We start from the raw sequence: 24,824 nt of genomic DNA, 5'->3' as shown, positions 1-24,824 counted from the left end.
TCACATGTTTGCAAGTCCCTGCAAATCCTATAAAGATATAGATATCGATAAATATATAGAGGTACCTATATGTCTGCATATCTCTCTGTATGTGCATATGTGTGTGTGTGTGTATATGTATGTATGAATTTTCCTCTCACATGTTTTCAAGTCTCTGCAAATCCTATATAGATAGATATCGATAAATATATAGTGGTACCTATATATCTGCATATCTCTCTGTATGTGCATATATAGAGGTACCTGTATATCTGCATATCTGTATGTATATATGTGTGTGTATGTATGAATTTTCCTCTCACATATTTGCAAGTCTCTGCAAATCCTATACAGATAGAGATACCGATAAATATATAGATACCTATATATCTGCATGTCTCTCTGTATGTATATGTGTGTGTGTGTGTTTATGTTTATGTATGAATTTTCCTCTCATATGTTTGCAAGTCCCTGCAAATCCTATATAGATATCAATATCAGTAAATATATAGAGGTACCTATATATCTGAATATCTCTCTGTGTGTATGTATATGTGTGTATATGTATGTGTGTGTGTGTATATATACATATATGTAATTTTATATATGAATTTTCCCCTCACCTGTATATCTCTGTGTATTGCACGAGGGAAGTGCACATATATAGAGTTTCAGGGGGAAATTCATATGTGAAATTAGTGTTATAATTATAGATCTATATCTAGCTCTGCATTGTTTATATAGGCATTGAATATTTGGGTTGACTTATACTAAGTGTAGAAGTGTAACTACAAAATTTCGTTATGAGCTGGTGTTAGTTTTCACCTATTTCTTGAACCTAACCAGAGCACCATCCCGTGTATTTTGTCTCTTGGTTCGTACGATAAGCTCATATACGTCACTTGCTGGTATAGATACGTAATATTCCGTATTTGGGATGTTTTCCCACAGAGGATCCAGAAGCCCGGGAATCGCTGAACTCCATGGAGAAGGAACCCGAGGCCGACTTGGCCAACCACCGGCCCAGCGAAGAGGAGAGGAAAGGCGAGAGCAAAAAGGGAAAGAAGTACTCGCGCCTCTCTTGCCTGCGGCGCCGGCGTCACGCCCAGAAGGTCGACGAGAGCGACCTCAGCGAGGGCTTCGACTCCGACTCCAGCCCCGATTCCACCAAAGGGAGCGAAGGGTCGGAAACCGGGTCGGAGAAGAGCGACGAGGAGGCCGAGACGGCGTTCGACGTGGAGACCGACTCGGACATGAACAGCCAAGAGTCCCGCTCGGACTTGGAGGACATGGAGGACGACGCCGACGGAGAAGGCCAAGTCCGGAGCGTGAAAAACGGAACCAAGGAGGTCCTGGAAGGCGAAGGCGGGGGGCCGCCGGCTGTGGACTCGAAAAGCCCCGCCGTGGCCAAGACCGAGGCCCCGGAACCCGTGGCCAACGGGCCAAACTCTTTGGGGCCCAGCGAGGCCAGCATCGCCAGCAACCTCCAGGCCATGTCCACCCAGCTCTTCCAGACCAAGCGCTGCTTCCGCCTGGCCCCCACTTTCAGCAACGTCCTCCTCAAACCCAACTGTGAATTGCCGGCCTTGAAAGAGGCCACCAGCATCAAGCCGTGCGTCAACGGAGACGTGGAGAAGCCCAGCGTGGTCGAGCCAGGTGAGGAGGCATTGGGGTTGGAAAAGAGGGCTCTAAATGAGCCAAAGGGCCCCTTGGTGGCGCAGCAGGTTAAACCGCTGAGCTGCTAAACATGCTGACCGAAAGGTTGGCAGTTTGAATCCAGGAAGTGGTGTGAGCTCCTGCTGTTAGGCTTTCTCACACTCTCTCAGACTGAGGCCTTTCTCCCACTGAGGCCTTCTCAGACTGAGGCCTGCTAACACCCTGAGTCCCTTCTCCCACAGAAACCTCTCACAAACAGTCCTTTTCCCCACTGAGGCCTTCTCACACTGAGGGCTCTCTCAGACTGAGGCCTTTCTCACACTGACAATTTCTCCTACTGAAGCCTGCTAACACACTGAGGCCCTTCTCCCACAGAGACCTCTCACAAACTGAGGCCTTTTTTCCCACTGAAGCATTCTCACACTGAGGGCTCTCTCAGACTGAGGCCTTCTACTGAGGCCTGCTAACACGCTGAGGCCCTTCTCCCACAGAGACCTCTCACAAACAGTCCTTTTTCCTACTGAGGCCTTTTCACACTGAGGGCTCTCTCAGACTGAGGCCTTTCTCACACTGACAATTTCTCCTACTGAAGCCTGCTAACTCACTGAGGCCCTTCTCCCACAGAGACCTCTCACAAACTGAGGCCTTTTTCCCACTGAAGCATTCTCACACTGAGGGCTCTCTCAGACTGAGGCCTTCTACTGAGGTCTGCTAACACACTGAGGCCCTTCTCCCACAGAGACCTCTCACAAACAGTTCTTTTTCCCACTGAGGCCTTCTCACACTGAGGGTTCTCCCAGACTGAGACCTTTCTCCCACTGAGACCTTCTCCTGAGGTCTGCTAACACACTGAGGCCCTTCTCCCACAGAGACCTCTCACAAACAGTCCTCTCACAAACAGTCCTTTTTCCCACTGAGGCCTTCTCACACTGAGGGCTCTCTCAGAAAGAACCCTTTCTCCCACTGAGACCTTCTCCTACTGAGGCCTAACTCACTGAGGCCTTTCTCCCACAGAGACCTCTCACAAACAGTCCTTTATCCCACTGAGGCCTTCTCACACTCAGGGCTCTCAGACTGAGGCCTTTCTCCCACTGAGACCTTCTCCTACTGAGGCCTAACTCACTGAGGCCCTTCTCCCACAGAGACCTCTCACAAACTGAGGCCTTTTTCCCACTGAAGCATTCTCACACTGAGGGCTCTCTCAGACTGAGGCTATTAAGCCACAGGCACACCTGTAGCTTTATTGAACAACAGCTTTTGGTGAGTTATTGTATTGAATATTTTTAATTACAGAAATGTGAGTCAAGCACTGAGAGGGTTAAATGGAGACCTAGAATAAGGTCCACGGCTCTAGATTTTCTGTGGGTGAGCAGATGGCAATTACTGGATGGCATATGTTTTGTATCAGAAACTAGAGCTGATGTGGTCTGTCCAATGCACTTTTCTGAAACAGCACCCCAAACCGAATCTAAAGTTGACCAAAGTGGTCCCTGAACAAAGTGGTCCATGGTCAAAGTGGTCACTGGTGAAATGGTCCATGGTCAAGTGGTCCATGGTCAAGTGGTTCCTGGTCAAAAGTGGTCCATGGTCAAGTGGTCCATGGTCAAAGTGGTCCATGGTCAAAGTGGTCCATGGTCAATGTGGTCCATGGTCATAATGGTCCATGGTCAAAGTGTCCTGGTCACAAATGGTCCCTGGTCAAAGTGGTCCATGGTCAATGTGGTCCATGGTCAAAGTTCTCCATGGTCAAATGGGCCATGGTCAAAGTGTCCCTAGTCAAATGGTTCATGGTCAAATGTTCCATGGTCAAAGTGGTCACTGGTGAAATGGTCCATGGTCAAATGGTTCCTGGTCAAATGGTCCCTGGTCAAAGTGGTCCCTGGTCAAAGTGGTCCATGGTCAAAGTGGTCCATGGTCAAAGTGGTCCCTGGTCAAAGTGGTCCCTGGTCAAATGGTCCATGGTCAAAGTGGTTCATGGTCAAAGTGTCCCTGGTCAAATGGTTCATGGTCAATGTGGTTCATTGTCACAAGTGGTCCCTGGTCAAAATGGTTCATGGTCAAAGTGTCCCTGGTCAAAGTGGTCCATGGTCACAAGTGGTCCCTGGTCAAATTGGTCCATGGTCAAAGTGTCTCTGGTCAAGTGGTTCATGGTCAATGTGGTCCATGGTCACAAGTGGTCCCTGGTCAAATTGGTCCATGGTCAACGTGTCCCTGGTCAAGTGGTTCATGGTCAATGTGGTCCATGGTCACAAGTGGTCCCTGGTCAAAATGGTCCTTGGTCAAATGGTCCATGGTCAATGTGGTCCATGGTCACAAGTTGTCCCTGGTCAAATGGTCCCTGGTCACAAATGGTCCCTGGTCAAAGTGGTCCATGGTCAAAGTGGTCCCTGGTCAACTGATCCCTGGTCCCTGGTCAAAGTGTCCCTGAATGGGAGCCACTCCAGAAGAGCAACGTTGTCTCTCATAGAAGGCTTTTCTTTGTAGTAAAGTAATATAGTCGCACTATTTACAATCACTTGGTTTCCATAACATAAGTAAACAAGTAGCTTTACAGGCAGTGGCCTTCAGAGTGGAGCTTCTCTCACATAGAGGTCCACCTCACACTCCTAGCTTTGGCCCACTCACTCCTTCGATGCTTGACTCACACTTCTGTAATCAAAAATACCCAGTTCATTTTTAATATTTCTGACACTCCATATCTCTTGATCTTAAATGGAAGACGACGTTTCCGAGTCGGAAGAGAGCATCTCCAGCGGGAAATCCTGCCGGAACGAGCGATCCCTCCAGGAAAAGCTGGAGATCATCACCAACGAGGGGCTGCTCCCAACGGTCAAGGTGTTTCTGGACTGGCTGAGGACCAACACCGACCTCATCATCATGTGTGCCCAGGTGAGTCTGTTATCAGAGGTACAAGGGTTGAGTGAAAAGTAATGCCTCCACCTTGGTAACTCCTCAAGAGATGGGAGTATGGGTATGCAGCAGGTACTGGCTTGTTCAGTAGACTCTCCTCTACAGTTCAGTGTTGGCGGGAAGCCTTAGCATTGAATGGTTGTGTTGTTAAAGTATACTTCGCACTTTAACAACACAACCGGTCAATGCTAAGGCTTCTTGCCAAGATGGAGCTGTAGAGGAGAGTCTACTGAACAAGCCAGTACCTGCTGCATATGTTGCTTAAGTCGCATTGATGAAATATCTGTGCAGGGTTCCATACTTCATGCTATAACAACACAACCATTCAATGCTAAGGCTTCCCGCCAAGATGGAACTGTAGAGGAGAATCTACTGAACAAGCCAGTAGAGGAGAGTCTACTGAACAAGCCAGTAGAGGAGAGTCTACTGAACAAGCCAGTAGAGGAGAGTCTACTGAACAAGCCAGTAGAGGAGAGTCTACTGAACAAGCCAGTAGCGGAGAGTCTACTGAACAAGCCAGTACTTGCCACATATGTCGTTTAAGCTGCATTGACAGATCGTCTGCACAGGGTTCCATTCTTCGCACTTTAGCAACACAACAGTTCAATGCTAAGACTTCCTGCCAAGATGGAACTGTAGAGGAGAGTCTACTGAACAAGCCAGTACCTGCTGCATACGTTGCTTAAGTTGCATTGACCAACCGTCTGCGCAGGGTTCCATACTTCGCACTTTAGCAACACAACCGTTCAATGCGAAGGCTTCCTGGTAAAATGGAACTGTAGAGGGGAGTCTACTGAACAAGCTAGTACATTCTGCATACCAGTACTGCCATCTGTTGAGGAGTTATGAAGGTGGAGGCATTACTTTTCATTCAACCCTCGTAGTTTAGGTTGGGAGATCAACTTCCCACGAACATCAGTGACTGACGGGAATTTTGTATAGTTTCTGATTCTCTTTTTGGGACGTCTCCTCCTGTTTTCAGAGTTCTCAGAGTTTGTGGAACCGTCTCTCTGTCCTTCTGAACCTGCTTCCTTCGGCTGCGGAGCTGCAAGATTCAGGTAGAGTGACTCTTGGACATATTTACACTGGGATGTCTGTGGTGGAGGAAACACATACAATCTAGGATGAAATTGTCCCTGTATGAAAACCTTCCCTTGGGTGGTGGGCAGTGTGGTGTTGTTGGAGGACATTGGCAGGACTCTTGGGCATGTTTACACTGTGATGTCTGTGGTGGAGGAAACACATGCAATCTAGGATGAAATGGTCGCTGTATGAAAGCCTTCCCTTGGGTGGTGGGCAGTGTGGTGTTGGTGGAGGACATTGCCAGGGCTCTTGGGTCATGTTTACACTGGAATGCTTCTGGTGGAGGAAACACATACTATTAGGTGGAAATAGTCCCTGTATGAAAGCCTTCCCTTGAGTGGTGGGCAGTGTGGTGTTGTTGGAGGACATTGGCAGGGCTCTTGGACATGTTTACACTGTGATGTCTGTGGTGGAGGAAACACATACAATCTAGGATGGAATTGACCCTGAATGAAAGCCTTCCCTTGGGTGGTGGGCAGTGTGGCGTTGGTGGAAGACATTGGCAGGGCTCTTGGACATGTTTACACTGGGATGCTTGTGGTGGAGGAAACACATACAATTAGGGTGAAATGGTCCCTGTATGGAAGCCTTCCCTTGGGTGATGGGCAGTATGGTGTTGGGGGAGGACATTGGCAGGGTTCTTCGACATGTTTCATACTACTGAAGACAGTCAGAACCACTAAGGTGTCTGTGGTGGAGGAAACACATAAAATATAGGATGAAATTGTCCCTGATAGAAATCCTCCCCTTGGGTGATGAGCAGTGTGGTGTTGGTGGAAGACATTGGCAGGACTCTTGGGCATGTTTACACTGGGATGCCTGTGGTGGAGGAAACACATACAATTAGGATGAAATAGTCTGTGTAACGTGGGTGATGGGCAGTGTAGTGTTGGTGGAGGACATTGGCAGGGCTCTTAGACATTTTCCATACCAGTGGAGACAGTCAGAACCACAGAGGTGTCTGTGGTGGAGGAAACACATACAATCTAGGATGGAATTGTCCCCGAATGAAAGCCTTCCCTTGGGTGGTGGGCAGTGTGGCGTTGGTGGAGGACATTGGCAGGGCTCTTGGACATGTTTACACTGGGATGTCTGTGGTGGAGGAAACACATACAATCTAGGATGGAATTGTCCCCGAATGAAAGCCTTCCCTTGGGTGGTGGGCAGTGTGGTGTTGATGGAGGACATTGGCAGGGCTTTTGGCCATGTTTACACTGGGATGCCTGTGGTGGAGGAAACACATACAGTTTAGGATGACAGAGGGGAAGCACACAAGTGAAAGGCCACCCTAGAGAACCATCCCCAGCAGATGTTCAACCTTTGCAGGGCTTTTCCTTGGCAACGAAGTCAAGAGCATGCTTCCTGGGTGCGAAGTCCCGGAGCTGAGCGCCTGCCTGCTTCTCCCGGAGGACGTGGCCCTCCGCAACCTTCCTCCGCTCAGGAACGCCCACAAGCGCTTCAACTTTGAGCAGGACCGGCCTTGCCTCACGGACATCGAGGAGGTGAGAGGCACACCTTGACACGCCAAAAACCGCGCTTGTTTCCTTTGGAATGGCACCAAATTGTGAATATCACCCTGTAAAGTTGCCCCAAAGCTGGGCAACTTGCTTGGAGACGTTTCGACCTTTGGTGGAAACTCGAATGGCTGACCATCCTGTCCTGCCTTCGTTCTTCTTTGCAGTCGGTGGTCCGGCTGTGCTGCATCCGAAGCTTTGGCCACTTCATCACGCGCCTGCAAGGCAGCATCCTGCAGTTCAACTCGGAGGTCGGGATCTTCATCAGCATCGCGCAGTCGGAGCAAGACGGCATGATCCAGCAGGCCCAAGCCCAGTTCCGCATGGTGAGCGCGGGAATGTGTTCGGCTCCTTGCCTTGTGATTGGGTGGTAAATAGAATAATACATGGAATAATCACAATAATAAAGAGAGGAAAATAATAAATGTAATAATAAACATGAAAAATAAATGTAATAATATCAATAATAAATATAGAAAAACAATAAATGTAATAATAAGAATAATAGAGAAAAGTAATAAATGTAATAATAGGGATAATAATAGAGAAAAATAATAAATATAATAATAGAGAAAAATAATAAATGTAGTAATAATAGAGAAAAATAATAAATGCAATAATGAATATAATAGAGAAAAATAATAAATATAATAATAGAGAAAAATAATAAATGTAATAATAATAAATATAATAACAGAGAAAAATAATAAATGTAGTAATAATAGAGAAAAATAATAAATGTAATAATAATAAATATAATAACAGAGAAAAATAATAAATGTAATTAATAATAGTAGTACAGAAAAATAATAAATGTAATAATAAATAGAGAGAAATAATAAATGTAATAATGAATAGAGAAAAATAATAAATGTAATAACAGAGAAAAATAATAAATGCAATAATGAGTATAATAGAGAAAAATAATAAATATAATAACAGAAAAATAATAAATGTAATGATGAATATAATAGAGAAAAATAATAAATATAATAACAGAAAAATAATAAATGTAATAATAGTGATAGTAATCAAGAAAAATAATAAATGTAATAATAATAATAAATAGAGAAAAATACTAAATGTAATAATGGCGATAGTGAAAAAGAAAAATAATAAATGTAATAATAAATATAAAAATGATAAATGCAATAACAATAGTAACAAAGAAAAATAATAAATGTAATAACAATAAATATAAAAATAAATGTAATAATATCAATAGTAATAAAGAAAAATAATAAATGTAATAACAATAAATATAGAAAAATAATAAATGTAATAGCAATAGTAATAAAGAAAAATAATAAATGTAATAATAATAAATAGAGAAAAATAATAAATGTAATAACAATAATAAAGAAAAATAAATGTAATAACAATAAATATAAAAATAATAACGAATAATAATAGATAGAAACATAATAAGTATAATAATAGCAATAGTAATAAAGAAAAATAATAAATGTACTACTAATAAATAGAGAAAAATAATAAATGTAATAACAATAAATATAAAAATAGTAATGGTAATAAAGAAAGCAATAGTAATAAAGAAAAATAATGAATGTAATATTAATAGAGAATAATAAATGTAATAAGAGTGATAGTAATAAAGAAAAACAATAAATGTACTAATAATAATAAATAGAGAAAAATAATAAAATGTAATAGTAGAGATAGTAATAAAGAAAAAATGTAATAATAGCAATAGTAATAAAGAAAAATAATACATGTACAAATAATAATAAAAATAATGAATGTAATAATAGCAATAGTAATAAAGAAAACTAATGAATGTAATAATAGCTATAGTAATAAAGAAAAATAATAAATGTACTAATAATAATAGAGAAAAATAATAAATGTAATAATAGAGATAGTAATGAAGAAAAAATAAATGTACTAATAATAGAGAATAATAAATGTAATAATAATAAATACAGAAAAATAACAAATGTAATAATAAATAGCGTAAAATAATAAATGTAATAAAAATAATAGAGTAAAATAATGTAAATGTAATATTAATAATAAATAGAGCTAAGTAATAAATGTAATTTAAAAAATAATAGTAAAATAATAAATAACCTTGATTTGAGTATAAGCCATGGGGGCTTCCCCAACCTAAAAAAGGGGCTGGAAAAACTCAGCTTATACTTGAGTATATACGGCAGTTCACATGTGGCTGTATAAGCAATAATATACCACTCATTCGTTTCCCCCTTGTGCCTTCTCCCATCTTCAAAAGGTAACCCATTTTAGATGGAATCCTTGCAAGCTCTGAACCTAAGAATTGGGAAGGTAGACTATATTAAGATAAACACTGACTTGTAAGTGTTCTTCTGAATGCGCACAGACGACGTTGTCATCAGCATACTGGAGTTCTGAACTGTTCCGATCTGTTTCCTATGCTCTTAGGCTGCCGAAGAGGCCCGCCGGAACCGGCTCATGAGGGACATGGCCCAGCTTCGGCTGCAGGTATGCCCGCGACAGAAGATTGTTTTGGGGGGAGACTGGGGGACGGAGGTTCAAATCCAGGGAGAGCTCCCTCTGTCAGCTCCAGCTCCAGCTTCCCATGCGGGGACATGAGAGAAGCCTCCCACAGGATGTTAAAGCGTCAAAAACATCTGGGCGATGTCTCCTGGGCAACGTCCTCGCGGACGGCCAGTTCTCTTACACCAGAAGCGATTTGCAGTTTCTCAAGCCGCTCCCAAAATGAAAAAAAAATTCTCTGGGAAAGGGATCTTCCGGTAGCAGTGAAGGTGTATGCACAGACGTCGCCTGGCTGTTGTTGCCTGGAGGCACCCTGTGTTTGGGTGGTGCTAACTAGCACTTGATTGATACCCCCGCTTGCCTGGAGGCATCCTTTAATTGGGTAGTGTTAACTGGCACTTGATTGTTTGCTGTCTGGAGTTCTCCTGTTTACACGGTCTACCAGGCTTTAATTCTGCTTCTTTTTGGACCTGGGTGATGGTTGGAGTTTTTATGTAAACAGAGGATACCTTCAGGCAACAGAGGACAGGCTACATCTATGCAGATACCCCCGCTTACCTGGAGGCTTCCTTTGCTTGGGTGGTGCTAACTGGCACTTGATTGTTTGCTGTCTGGAGTGATGGTTGGAGTTGTTACGTAAACAGAGGATACATCCAGGCAATAGAGGACAGGCTACCTCTGTGCTGATACCCCCGCTTACCTGGAGGCATCCTTTGCTTGGGTAGTGTTAACTGGCACTTGATTGTTTGCTGTCTGGAGTTCTGTTTACATGGTCTATCAAGGCTTTAATTCTGCTTCTTTTTCGACCTGGGTGATGGTTGGAGCTTTTATGCAAACAGAGGATACCTCCAGGCAACAGAGGACAGGCTACATCTGTGCTGATATCCCCACTTGCCTGGAGGCATTCTTTATTTGGGTAGTGTTAACTGGCACTTGATTGTTTTTATAGCCCGAAAAAACCTACAAGAACCTAGTGACACTTGATTGTTCGCTGTCTGGAGTTCTCCCATTTACACGGTCTACCAAGGGTTTAATTCTGCTTCTTTTTCGACCTGGGTGATGTTTGGAGCTTTTATGTAAACAGAGAATGTCTTTAGGCAACAGGCTACCCCCACTTGCCAGGAGGCATTCTTTATTTTGGGTGGTGTTAACTGGCACTTGATTGTTCACTGTCTGGAGTTCTCCTGTTTGCACAGTCTACCAGGGCTTTAATTCTGCTTCTTTTTGGAACAGGGTGATGGTTGGAGTTTTTATGTAAACAGAGGATACCTCCAGGCAACAGCTACTCTGTACAGATACTCACATGTCAGGAGGCATCCTTTGCTTGGGTGGTGTTCACTGGCACTTGATTGTTCGCTGTCTGGAGTTCCCCTGTTTGCACGGTCTACCAGCGCTTTGATTCTGCTCCTTTTTGGACCTGGGTGAGGGTTGGAGTTATTATGTAAACATAGGATACCTCCAGGCAACAGAGGACAGGCTACCTCAATGCAGACACCCCACTTGTCAAGAGGCATCCTTTACTAGGAAGGTGTTAACTGGCACTTGATTGTTCGCTGTCTGGAGTGATGGTTGGAGTTATTATGTAAACAGAGGATTCCTCCAGGCAATAGAAGACAGGCTACCTTTGTACAGATACCCCAACTTGCCAGGAGGCGTCCTTTGCTTGGGTGGTGTTAACTGGCACTTGATTGTTTGTTGTCTGGGGTTCCCCTGTTTACACTATCTACCAAGGGTTTAATTCTGCTTCCTTTTGGAACTGAGTGATGGAGTTTTTATGTAAACAGGGGATACCTCCAGGCAACAGGCTACCTCTGCCTGGAGGCTTCCTTTGCTTGGGTGGTGTTCACTGGCACTTGATTGTTTGCTGTCTGGAGGGATGGTTGGAGTTGTTATGTAAACAGAGGATACCTCCAGGCAATAGAGGACAGGCTACCTCTATGCAGATACCCCTGCTTGCCTAGCGGCATCCTTTATTTGGGTAGTGTTAACTGGCACTTGATTGTTTGCTGTCTGGAGTTCTCTTTTTGCACGGTCTACCAAGGTTTTAATTCTGCTTCTTTTTGGACCTGGGTGATGGTTGGAGTTGTTATGTAAACAGAAGATACCTCCAGGCAACAGAGGACAGGCTACCTCTGTACAGATACCCCCGCTTGCCTGAAGGCATTCTTTATTTGGGTAGTGTTAACTGGCACTTGATTGTTCGCTGTCTGGAGTTCCCCTGTTTATACTATCTACCAAGAATTTAATTCTGCTTCTTTTTGGAACTGAGTGATGGAGTTTTTATGTAAACAGAGGATATCTCCAGGCAACAGGCTACCTCTGTACAGATACCCCACATGCCAGGATACCCCACATGCCAGGTTCCTTTGCTTGGGAGGTGTTAACTGGCACTTGATTGTTCGCTATCTGGATTTCTCCTGTTTACATGGTCTACCAAGGCTTTAATTCTGCTTCTTTTTGGACTTGGTTGATGGTTGGAGCTTTTATGTAAACAGAGGATATCTCCAGGCAACAGAGGACAGGCTACCTCTGTACAGATACCCTCACTTGCCAGGAGACTTCCTTTGCTTTGGTGGTGTTAACTGGCAGTTGATTGTTCGCTGTCTGGAGTTCTCCTGTTCTCTTATTTACTCTCCTGATTATAGTATGTGATAGATTCCTGCAACAGTTAGAGGATCTCTCTCTTATTCTTTCCCGAACGTAGCATTTTTAGACTGCCACTTTTGGACTCTTGCTTGCTGATGTGTTCCTGCGAGTATCTTCTTGGTGGGTCTGCAGATTGTAGGTTGTGTCTATTTACCAGCTTCCCTATTCGGTCCTCATTCTTTCTCCCCTTTTTGAAACAGTTGGAGGTGTCGCAGTTGGAAGGCAGCCTCCAGCAGCCCAAGGCCCAGTGCGTCATGTCTCCTTACCTGGTTCCGGACACCCAGGCCCTCTGCCAGCACCTCTCCACAATCAGGCAGCTTGCCGCCAGCGGGCGGTTCATCGTCATCATCCCCCGGACAGGTAAGCAACGCCTTACGTCGATAGACCTGCCGCCCAAAGCAGAAGGTGGTGAACAGCCTCATACGTGGTTTCCTTCAACAGGTCTTTAGCCTTCTCTGCCAAAGAACAGAGACAGCAAACTATGGCTCCCATATTTATTTATATTTTATTTATTTATTTATATTTTATTTATTTATATTGTATTATTATATATTTTATTCTTTTATATTTTTTATTTATATTTTATTCATTTCTTTATATTTTATTTCTTTATTATTTATATTTTATTTCTTTATATTGTATTCATTTAATTATATTTTTTATTTATATTTCTTTATTTATATTGTATTATTATATATTTTATTCATTTATATTTTTATTCATTTATATTTTTATTTATTGATATTTTATTCATTTCTTTATATTTTATTTCTTAATATTTTATTTATTTATATTTTTATTTCTTTATATTTTATTTCTTTATTATTTATATTTTATTTCTTTATATTTTATTCATTTATATTTTTATTTATTGATATTTTATTCATTTCTTTATATTTTATTTCTTTATATTTTATTTCTTTAATTATATTTTTTTATTTATATTGTATTCATTTAATTATATTTTATTTATTTATTTATATTGTATTATTTATATATTTTATTCATTTATATTTTTATTTATTGATATTTTATTCATTTCTTTATATTTTATTTCTTTATATTTTATTTCTTTATTATTTGTATTTTATTTCTTTATTATTTATATTTTATTTATTTATATTGTATTCATTTAATTATATTTTATTTATATATTTATATTGTATTATTTATATATTTTATTCATTTATATTTTTATTGATTGATATTTTATTCATTTATTGATATTTTATTTCTTTATATTTTATTTCTTTATATTTTATTTCTTTATTATTTGTATTTTATTTCTTTATTATTTATATTTTATTTCTTTATTATTTATATTGTATTCATTTATATTGTATTCATTTAATTATTTTTATTTATTTATTTAGATTGGATTATTTATATTTATGTTTTATTCATTTATATTTTATTTATTTATATTTTATTTATTGATATTTTATTTCTTTATATTTTATTTCTTTATTATTTATATTTTATTTATTTATATTGTATTCATTTAATTTTATTTATTTATTTATATTGTATTATTTATATATTTTATTCATTTATATTTTTATTGATTGATATTTTATTCATTTATTGATATTTTATTTTTATTTTATTCATTTATATTTTATTTATATTTATTCATTTATTTATATTGTATTTATTTATTTATATCGTATTTATTTTGTATTTATTTATTGATATTTATATTGTATTTATCGGCGAGCGATACGTGCAGATCCCAGTAAGGTGGCCTTTTGCAGCTGGCCGATGGTAATTTTGTCAGCCCCGATTGTGTTTAAGTGCAGGCCAAGGTCTTGAGGCACTGCACCCAGTGTGCCGATCACCACCGGGACCCCCTTGACTTGTTCTAATGTTTTCACAAACCCCGATGACATCTAGACATTTGATAATCCAACAATGTGGCAGGGCGTCAAATGCTTTATTATTATTATTATTATTATTATTATTATTATTATTATATGTACCCTTGTTCTTGACCCTCCTTTAGTGATCGACGGCTTGGACTTCCTGAAGAAGGAGAATGCTGGCGCTCGCGACAGCATCCGATACCTCGAGGCTGAATTCAAAAAGGGAAACAGGTGGGTTGGTGCGTTCCTCTTTGAAGCACTTCTCAGGGGAGAGAAGCAACACTCTTATGGTCTGTCAGAAGAAAGCAACAGCCATCTATACACATACGGGGACAATTCCTTCCTAGATTGTATGTGTTTCCTCCACCACAGACATCACAGTGTAAACATGTCCAATAGCCCTGCCACTGTCCTCCACCAACACCACACTGACCATCACCCAAGGGAAGGCTTTCATTCAGGGACAATTCAATCGTAGATTGTATGTGTTTCCTCCACCACAGGCATCCCAGTGTAAACATGTCCAACAGCCCTGCCAATGTCCTCTGCCAACGCCACACTGCCCATCACCCAAGGGAAGGCTTTCATTTGGGGACAATTCTCTCCTAGATTGTATGTGTTTCCTCCACCACAGACATCCCAGTGCAAACATGTCGAAAAGCCTTGCCAATGTCCTCCACCAACACCACACTGACCATCACCCAAGGGAAGGCTTTCATTCAGGGACAATTCCATCCTAGATTGTATGTGTTTCCTCCACCACAGGCATCCCAGTGTAAACATGTCCAACAGCCCTGCCAATGTCCTCCACCAACACCACACTGCCCACCACCCAAGGGAAGGCTTTCATTCGGGGACAATTCCATCCTAGATTGTATGTGTTTCCTCCACCACAGACATCCCAGTGCAGACATGTCGAAAAGCCTTGCCAATGTCCTCCACCAACACCACACTGCCCACCACCCAAGGGAAGGCTTTCATTCGGGGACAATTCCATCCTAGATTGTATGTGTTTCCTCCACCACAGACATCCCAGTGCAAACATGTCGAAAAGCCTTGCCAATGTCCTCCACCAACACCACACTGCCCACCACCCAAGGGAAGGCTTTCATTCGGGGACAATTCCATCCTAGATTGTATGTGTTTCCTCCACCACAGACATCCCAGTGCAAACATGTCGAAAAGCCTTGCCAATGTCCTCCACCAACACCACACTGCCCACCACCCAAGGGAAGGCTTTCATTCGGGGACAATTCCATCCTAGATTGTATGTGTTTCCTCCACCACAGACATCCCAGTGTAAACATGTCCAACAGCCCTGCCAATGTCCTCCACCAACACCACACTGCCCACCACCCAAGGGAAGGCTTTCATTCGGGGACAGTTCCATCCTAGATTGTATGTGTTTCCTCCACCACAGGCATCCCAGTGTAAACATGTCCAACAGCCCTGCCAATGTCCTCCACCAACACCACACTGCCCACCACCCAAGGGAAGGCTTTTATACGGGGACAATTCCATCCTAGATTGTATGTGTTTCCTCCACCACAGACACCTCAGTGTAAACATATCCAAAAGCCCTGCCAATGCCCTCCACCCACACTACACTGCTCACCACCCAAGGGAAGGCTTTCATACAGGGACAATTCCATCTTAGATTGTGTGTGTTTCCTCCACCACAGACATCCCAGTGTAATGGACACTGACCTTTTTTTCTGGGAGTTGTAGTTCACCCACAACCAGAGAAACTGTGACCTCCACCAATGATGGACCAGGACCACACTTGGCACACAGAACCCCCATGACTCGCTCAACCTAGTGGAGGATTTGACGGGACGGACTCATCATAGTGGGAGTTGTAGTTCACCTTGCGGCCAGAGGGCACACTGAACCCCTCCGAGGATGTATCCAGAACAAACTAGCCCAACATAACAAACTTTGAGGACTGATGGAGTTTCAGGGAGTTAACCTGGCATGATGGGAGTTGTAGTTCACCCACAACCTTATGCATTGTGGACAATAAACATTTGACTTTCTCAAATAACCCGGGCAGTATATATCACCTTCATTGTTTCATTAAATCCGATACAGAGATATAGAACCATAGAATCATAGAATTCCTTTTTCTACTGACATAAGAAAAAAAGCCCTTATTATGATTTTTAATGTCTCTGGCAAGCCTGAGCTCATTTTTTGCTTTAGCCTTGCGGACCTTTTCCCTACAGGAGTTGGCTATTTGTTTGAATTCTTCTTTGATGATTTCTCCCTTTTTCCACTTCTTGTGCATGTCTCTTTTGAGTCTTATGACCAAGATGGCTCCACTTCCAAAGGGATTTGCTGAATTTTTCACCTTTTTTCTGACCCTTTTGCAGGTACATTCGCTGCCAGAAAGAAGTGGGGAAAAGCTTTGAGCGGCACAAGCTGAAGCGGCAAGACCTAGATGCTTGGTGAGTTCAGGCAGCTCAGCCTTTCCCTTCCTAATTGCATTGCAACGGACAAAGAGGAGAATCTCGACCTCTGTATGGAGTGTAATACTATTCACTGCATTCAACAGGAATCTCTATAAGATCCTGGACAGCTGCAAACAGCTGACCACCTCTCAAGGGGGCAGCGAGGAGGACACCACCGGGATGGTGACCATCATCACCGGCTTCCAGCTGGATGACCTGAGCAAGCTTTCGGCCCCCATGCAGGTGAGGGCATCGTTTCTGGTTGCTCAAGAGTCCCTATTAACAGTAGGCTTAACTCATACTACGCTCCCATGCTGTATCATGCCGTATGCTCTGTATTGACTCGAGATTCATATTGAAATACAGTGTTCCCTCACTTATTGCGGGCGTTCTGTTCTTATTATAGAATATAGAGTGAGAAGGGTTCCCAAGGGCCATCCTCTCAGAAGGCCATGACATAGACCTTTCCTGTGTGTATTTGAAATCTGGGAGAGGGCTGCCATGGAAATGGGAGGGGCCAGAGTGAGGCATGAAGGAAGTAAACTGTCAGTTGGAACTTTCTTGCGTTCCCTACTGCATGCTTTTGAATTAAAGCCATCTATCCATATCCCCATCCACCGATCCATCTCCCCACCATCCATCTCCCCATCCATCCAGCCATCCATCCATCTGTCCATCTCACCATCCATCCATTTATCCAACCATCAATCCATCTATCTCCCCATCCATCCATCCATTTATCCACTCAGCCACCCACCCATCCATCTATCCATCCATCTATCTATCCATCCATTTATCCATCCATCCATCTGCCCATCCATCCATCTTTCCATCCATCTATCTATCCACCCATTTATCCACCCGTCCACCCATCCATCTACCCATCCATCCATCCATTTATCCATTCATCCATCCATTTATCCACCCACCCACCCATCCACTCATCCATTCATCCATCCATCCATCCACTCATCCATTCATCCATCCATCCATCCATCCATCTATCCACACATCCATCCATCCATCCACTCATCCATCCATCCATCCATCCATCCACTCATCCATCTATCCATCCACTAATCCATCCATCCATCCATCCATCCATCCACTCATCCATCCATCTATCTATCTATCTATCCACTCATCCATCCATCCATCCACTCATCCATCCATCCACTCATCCATCCATCCATCTATCCATCCATCCATCCAGCCATCCACTCATCCATCCATCCATCCATCCACTCATCCATCCATCCATCCACTCATCCATCCATCCATCCATCCACTCATCCATCCATCCATCCATCCATCCATCCACTCATCCATCTATCCATCCACTCATCCATCCATCCATCCATCTATCCACCCATCCATCCATCCACTCATCCATCCATCCATCCATCCATCCATCCATCCATCCAACCATCCATCCATCCACTCATCCATCCATCCATCTATCCACCCATCCATCCATCCATCCATCCAACCATCTTCAGTCAATGACCCAGGAGCCATGGTTGAACTCTGTCTTCCTGGCTCCCCTTCTTCATTCCATCTTTGGCATTGAATGTTTGCCGTTTCCTGTTGGAAACCACCTTGAGTTTCCCTCATGGAGGTAGAGCGGGTTACAAATGAAGTTTATTATCCTGAGTTTGTGAACGCTCCACTTCCGGTCTTTCTCAACGTCCCTTTCTCCCCGCAGTCGGCCCTCCAAGCGGCGTCCAACGCCAGCGTCGAGATCAAGAACGTCCTGGAGTTCTTCAAGCAGTGGAAGGAGATGGGCTGAGGGCGGGAAGGAGGAGCCGCCGGGTTGGTCGAAGTTCTCTCTCCTCGTCGGACGCGCCGCGTTGGAACGGAGCCGCCGCCAAGCCACGGGCGACATTTGGACGCGAAGCAGCCGCCGCCACCGCCGCCGCCGCCTCATCCACCGAATCGAGCCACCGAACGGCATGGGCAACGACGCCCTTTCCATGCCCATCCACACCAACATAACCACACCGGACACCCCGATGGCCTGGCAATGATGTCGGGTGGCCGGGAAGGTTCGAGGCCCCTCACCCAGAGCATTGACAGACCCTGAGCGGGTGGGGAAAAGGGGGCTTCATTCATCGCCGGGGAGGGAAGAAAACCAAAAAGCTTGCTTGGTTCCTCGTCTCCCGAAATCCACAGGGTGTTTAGTTTCCCTTTTCGTTTGCCCCCGGAGAGCCGGATTTTAAGGAAGAGAGGCACGGCGTTTGGGATTCGCGGTCGAGGCTCTTTTCGGGGGGCGGGAAAGGGCAAAGTTGGACACGTTTGCCATTTATTTTCACTCCTCGCGTGCATTTCTTCTTCTTTTCCCTTGGTTGTTTTGTCCCTTTCCTGTACCAGTCTGGGATCTTACGATGCGAGAGAGACACAAAGGAATCCCTCTCAAAGGTTTTGTTATTTTTTTTGCGCGGAGACGGATCGGAGAAGGTGTAAAGCTTTTCCTGGCCTTTCCCTCCCTTATACGGTCAAATCTCCTCTTTTTTGAGTGTTGTCAAGGGATTGATTTCTTCCCCTTTATGCCTCTCTCTCTCCCTTCCTTAAGGTTAAAGGATTGTCCTGATCACTCGTATCTGTCTTCCTTCCTGGGGAAAATGTGTATTTAGGGGGTCATCTCTCCCTTTGGGTTTTGCTTTGTCTCTTAAGGTAGGGTTGGCGTCCAAAAAAGGCCTTTGAATCAACCTATTTTAGAGAGGAAAGAAGCTGGTTAACAAGGCAAGGGAAAAGAAAATGTTGGGATATTCGTAAATCGACATCATTCGTAAATTGACGTCAAGGGAAAAGAAGCTTTTAGGATATTCGTAAATTTACATCGTTTTGTTGTTCGGCCTTCCTTTCGGTATGAACATTGCGCCCAAACTATATACATATATGTCCTTGAATAAACTCCCCAAAAATCTATTTTAGAGAGGAAAGAAGCCGGTTAACAAGGCAAGGGAAAAGGAAATGTTGGGATATTTGTAAATCGACGTCATTCGTAAATCGACGTCATTCGTAAATCGATGGCAAGGGAAAAGAAGCTTTTGGGATATTCGTAAATTTACATCTTTTTGTTGTTTGGCCTTCCTTTCGGTATGAACATTGCGCCCAAACTATATACATATATGTCCTTGAATAAACTCCCCAAAAATATTTTAGAGAGGAAAGAAGCCGGTTAACAAGAAAAGGGAAAAGAAAATGTTGGGATATTCGTAAATCGACGTCATTCGTAAATCGACGTCAAGGGAAAAGAAGCTTTTGGGATATTCGTAAATTTACATCTTTTTGTTGTTTGGCCTTCCTTTCGGTATGAACATTGCGCCCAAACTATATACATATATGTCCTTGAATAAACTCCCCAAAAATCTATTTTAGAGAGGAAAGAAGCCGGTTAACAAGAAAAGGGAAAAGAAAATGTTGGGATATTTGTAAATCGACGTCATTCGTAAATCGACGTCATTCGTAAATCGATAGCAAGGGAAAAGAAGCTTTTGGGATATTCGTAAATTTACATCTTTTTGTTGTTTGGCTTTCCTTTTGGTATGAACATTGCGCCCAAACTATATATACATATATGTCCTTGAATAAACTCCCCAAAAATCTATTCTAGAGAGGAAAGAAGCCGGTTAACGAAACAAGGGAAAAGAAACTGTTGGGATATTCGTAAATTGACGTCATTCATAAATCGACGTCATTCGTAAATCGATGGCAAGGGAAAAGAAGCTTTTGGGATATTCGTAAATTTACATCTTTTTGTTGTTTGGCTTTCCTTTTGGTATGAACATTGAGCCCAAACTATATATATGTGTGTCCTTGAATAAACTCCCCAAAAATCTATTTTAGAGAGGAAAGAAGCCGGTTAACAAGACAAGGGAAAAGAAAATGTTGGGATATTCGTAAATCGACATCATTCGTAAATTGATGGCAAGGGAAAAGAAGCTTTTGGGATATTCGTAAATTTACATCTTTTTGTTGTTGGGATTTCCTTTTGGTATGAACATTGCGCCCAAACTATATATACATATATGTCTTTGAATAAACTCCCCAAAAATCTATTCTAGAGAGGAAAGAAGCTGGTTAACAAGGCAAGGGAAAAAGAAAATGTTGGGATATTCGTAAATCGACGTCATTCGTAAATCGATGGCAAGGGAAAAGAAGCTTTTGGGATATTCGTAAATTTACATCTTTTTGTTGTTTGGCTTTCCTTTTGGTATGAACATTGCGCCCAAACTATATATATATGTGTCCTTGAATAAACTCCCCAAAAATCTATTTTAGAGAGGAAAGAAGCCGGTTAACAAGACAAGGGAGAAGAAACTGTTGGGATATTCATAAATCGATGTCATTCGTAAATCAACATCAGGGAAGAAGAAACTGTTGGGATATTCGTAAATCGACATCATTCGTAAATCGACGGCAAGGGAGAAGAAGCTTTTGGGATATTCGTAAATTTACATCGTTTTGTTGTTTGGCCTTCCTTTTGGTATAAACACTGAGCCCAAACTATATATATATATGTCCTTGAATAAACTCTCCAAAAACCTATTTCAGAGAAGAAAGAAGCTGGTTAACAAGGCAACGGAGAAGAACCTGTTGGGATATTCGTAAATTGACGATGTTTTGTTATTCAGCATTCATTTTGATGTAAACATCAAGCCAAAACAATATATATATAAAGGTCTTTTATATATCAACTCCCCAAAAGCCCTTAGAGAGGAAAGAAGCTGATTCACAAGGCAAGGGAGAAGAAGCTGTTGGGATATTCGTACATCAACGACATTCTGTTATTTGGCATTCCTTTCGGTATGAAGATCGCGCCAAAACAATATATATAAAAAGGCCTTTGTATCAACTCCCCGAAAACCTATTTTAGAGAGGAAAGAAGCTGCTTCACAAGGCGAGGGAGAAGAAACTTTTGGGATACTCGTAAATCAACGGCATTTCATTATTTGGTGTTCCTTTCGGTATAAACATCAAGCCAAAACAAGGGGGAAGACACTGTTGGGATATTCATAAATTGGCAGTGTTTCGTTGTTTGGCGTTCCTTTCGGTATGAAGATTGAGCCGAAACAATATATATAGAAAGGCCTTTGAATCAACTCCCCAAAAACCTATTTTTGAGAGGAAAGAAGCTGATTAACAAAGCAAGGGAGAAGAAGCTGCTGAGATATTCGTAACTCGACAGTGTTTTGTTATTTGGCGTTCCTTTCAGTATCAACACCAAGCCAAAATAATAGATTTTTTACCCATGTCTTCACCCAAAATCCCATCCAAGACTAAGCTTCAGTTGTGTCCTGATTTTGGCTAACTTTCCCGTTCAGACCAAAACCCAAACCGTATTTGTTACCACCAATATCATATGAATTATTTCAAAGTGGCATTGCAGTCACCAGAGATGCGTTTGCTTCCTTTCAATCCTGGTTTTGAGAGATGAGGTCAATTTGGAGAAGGTTTAAAAAGTGCTTAACACGAAGATGTTGCGAAAGGAGAAATGGTTTCATTATATACCGGAAGGAACGAGTTGCGGGAGTTTGCATTTCAAGAGGGAGGCATCACACTTTGGCCGAATTAGATTCCCGGTCGTTGAATATCCCCTCCTGCAATTGGCATCCTGTTGGAGACATTCCTAACATGAAGTAGGCTGACGAAGATGTGATGTTGCGAAAGGAGAAATTGTTTCATTATATACCAAAAGGAATGTGTTGCGGGAGTTTGCATTTCAAGAGGAAGGCTTCACACTTTGGCCGAACTCGATTCCCGATAGTTGAATATATCTTCCCGCAATTGGCATCCCGTTGGAAACATTCCTAACGTGAAGTAGATGTGATGTTGTGAAAGGAGAAATTGTTTCATTATATACCGGAAGGAACGTGCTGCGGGAGTTTGCATTTCAAGAGGGAGGCATCACACTTCGGCCGAACACGATTCCCGATCGTTGAATATCTCCTCCCGCAATTGGCATCCCGTTGGAAACATTCCTAATGTGAAGTAGATGTGATGTTGCGAAAGGAGAAATTGTTTCGTTATATACCAAAAGGAATGTGTTGCAGGAGTTTGCATTTCAAGAGGGAGGCATCACACTTTGGCCGAATTCGATTCCCGATCGTTGGATATCTCCTCCCGCAATTGGCATCCCATTGGAGACATTCCTAATGTGACGTAAGCCGACGAAGATGTGATGTTGCGAAAGGAGAAATTGTTTCATTATATACCAGAAGGAACGTGCTGCGGGAGTTTGCATTTCAAGAGGGGAGGCATCACACTTTGGCCGAATTCGATTCCCGATCGTTGAATATCCCCTCCCGCAATTGGCATCCTGTTGGAGACATTCCTAACGTGAAGTAGGCTGACGACGATGTGATGTTGCGAAAGGAGAAATTGTTTCATTATATACCGGAAGGAATGTGTTGCGGGAGTTTGCATTTCAAGAGGGAGGCTTCACACTGGCCAAATTCGATTCCCGTTCGTTGACTAGCTTGTCCCGCAATTGGCATCCCGTTGGAGACATTCCTAATGTGAAGTAGATGTGATGTTGCGAAAGGAGAAATTGTTTCGTTATATACCAAAAGGAATGTGTTGCGGGAGTTTGCATTTCAAGAGGAAGGCTTCACACTTTGGCCGAACTCGATTCCCGATAGTTAAATATCTCTTCCCGCAATTGGCATCCCGTTGGAGACATTCCTAATGTAAAGTAAGCCGAGGAAGATGTGATGTTGCGAAAGGAGAAATTGTTTCATTATATACCGGAAGGAACGTGTTGCGGGAGTTTGTGTTTCAAGAGGGAGGCTTCACACTTTTGCCGAATTCGATTCCCGATCATTGAATATCTCCTCCCGCAATTGACATCCCGTTGGAAACATTCCTAACGTGAAGTAGATGTGATGTTGCGAAAGGAGAAATTGTTTCATTATATACCGGAAGGAACGTGCTGCGGGAGTTTGCATTTCAAGAGGGGAGGCTTCACACTTTGGCCGAACCCGATTCCCAATAGTTGAATATCTCCTCTCGCAATTGGCATCCTGTTGGAGACATTCCTAATGTAAAGTAAGCCGAGGAAGATGTGATATTGCGAAAGGAGAAATTGTTTCATTATATACCAGAAGGAACGTGCTGCGGGAGTTTGCATTTCAAGAGGGGAGGCTTCACACTTTGGCCGAATCCGATTCCCGGTCGTTGAATACCTCGTCCCGCAATTGGCATCCCGTCGGAGACATTACTGAAATGGCACAGAAATGGGGTCTTCTCCCAGAAACCATCGATCAAACAACAAATCTGACCAAATCTTGCATTTCGGGCCATGATAACGCCTAGAGTAGAATTTTTGTAAATATTCATACATCGACGATATTTTGTTATCTGGCGTTCCTTTCGGTATGAAGATCAAACCGAATTTTTGTTGTGGTGCCGTAAAATGCACAACCGCTCCGCCATCATTGGGTTGGCTCTTCAAATCGCATTCTTCACCATCTTTGGATGGCCTCTCCAAATCATACTTCTCATATTACGAACCAAACGTTGATTTGAATTCCGCGGGAACCTCAGTGGACAATCCGACTCCTTCGTGGTCAAGTTGTGGAAATAGGGGAAGGTCCAAATGGGAAAATAGACCTTCCTCACCGAGGAACGTGGATGGAAGGACTTCCAAAGGACCACGGGATGGCCATTTCTGGCTCATCTTCAGCTTCATTGCACATCTTTATTTTTCTCTCTCCATGGGGTGGGTTTGAGGTTCTTCCCATTCTCCGTCTACGAAGCCTTCCTTTCTTTGGGTCAGCGTTGGCGGCTGAATGCAGAACGCTAGCCACATTCGGCTAGTGCTTGGCGCGTGGCTTGCCAAACCAAGGGACCCATTGGTTCTTCCTAATCCAGACCCTTTAAGCATTGCTTATATGTGTGTGTGTGTGCGGCATTCGCACCCAGAACATGCGAAGTGTAGGAGAATGCTCCCAAAACAAAGCCAGGTTGGGTCACTTTGGAGTAGGATGTGTCGTTGGGAATGCAGTTGTTTTGAAATCGAATGTCAACACGATGGTAGGATCCGTAATTGTGAATCCAGATGAGACGTCAACATTGGCCTTTTTGTTGTTTACGATCGTCCGGACGAACAGGAAGAGGAAGTCCTATGCGCGTGCCCACACCACATATATATCCCATCCTTTCCCCTGTAAATGATTGGAACGCATCCACCGGCTTCATTAAAACCAATGCGAGATGTTTGTAAA

At 42.7% G+C, this 24,824-nt stretch overlaps 1 protein-coding gene across 1 annotated transcript in view; it reads left to right on the top strand.

The window, feature by feature from the left end:
- SMG5 (SMG5 nonsense mediated mRNA decay factor) overlaps positions 1-24,824 on the top strand; it is a 48,099-nt gene extending 23,275 nt beyond the window's left edge. Inside the window, exons 12-22 of the mRNA XM_060757881.2 lie at positions 931-1,635; positions 4,355-4,524; positions 5,528-5,603; positions 6,955-7,130; positions 7,310-7,468; positions 9,564-9,623; positions 12,485-12,644; positions 14,287-14,377; positions 16,519-16,593; positions 16,701-16,839; positions 18,302-24,824. Of these exons, the coding sequence (XP_060613864.2) occupies positions 931-1,635; positions 4,355-4,524; positions 5,528-5,603; positions 6,955-7,130; positions 7,310-7,468; positions 9,564-9,623; positions 12,485-12,644; positions 14,287-14,377; positions 16,519-16,593; positions 16,701-16,839; positions 18,302-18,385 (1,895 nt within the window). The 3' untranslated portion in view covers positions 18,386-24,824. The remainder of the gene's footprint in view (positions 1-930; positions 1,636-4,354; positions 4,525-5,527; positions 5,604-6,954; positions 7,131-7,309; positions 7,469-9,563; positions 9,624-12,484; positions 12,645-14,286; positions 14,378-16,518; positions 16,594-16,700; positions 16,840-18,301) is intronic.

The sequence above is a fragment of the Anolis sagrei genome, chromosome 12 (genome assembly GCF_037176765.1).
Source record: "Anolis sagrei isolate rAnoSag1 chromosome 12, rAnoSag1.mat, whole genome shotgun sequence".
In the NCBI taxonomy this organism is placed as follows: Eukaryota; Metazoa; Chordata; class Lepidosauria; order Squamata; family Dactyloidae; genus Anolis; species Anolis sagrei.
Note: the sequence above shows the minus strand (reverse complement) of the source record. Positions and strands in the feature narration are given on the sequence as shown.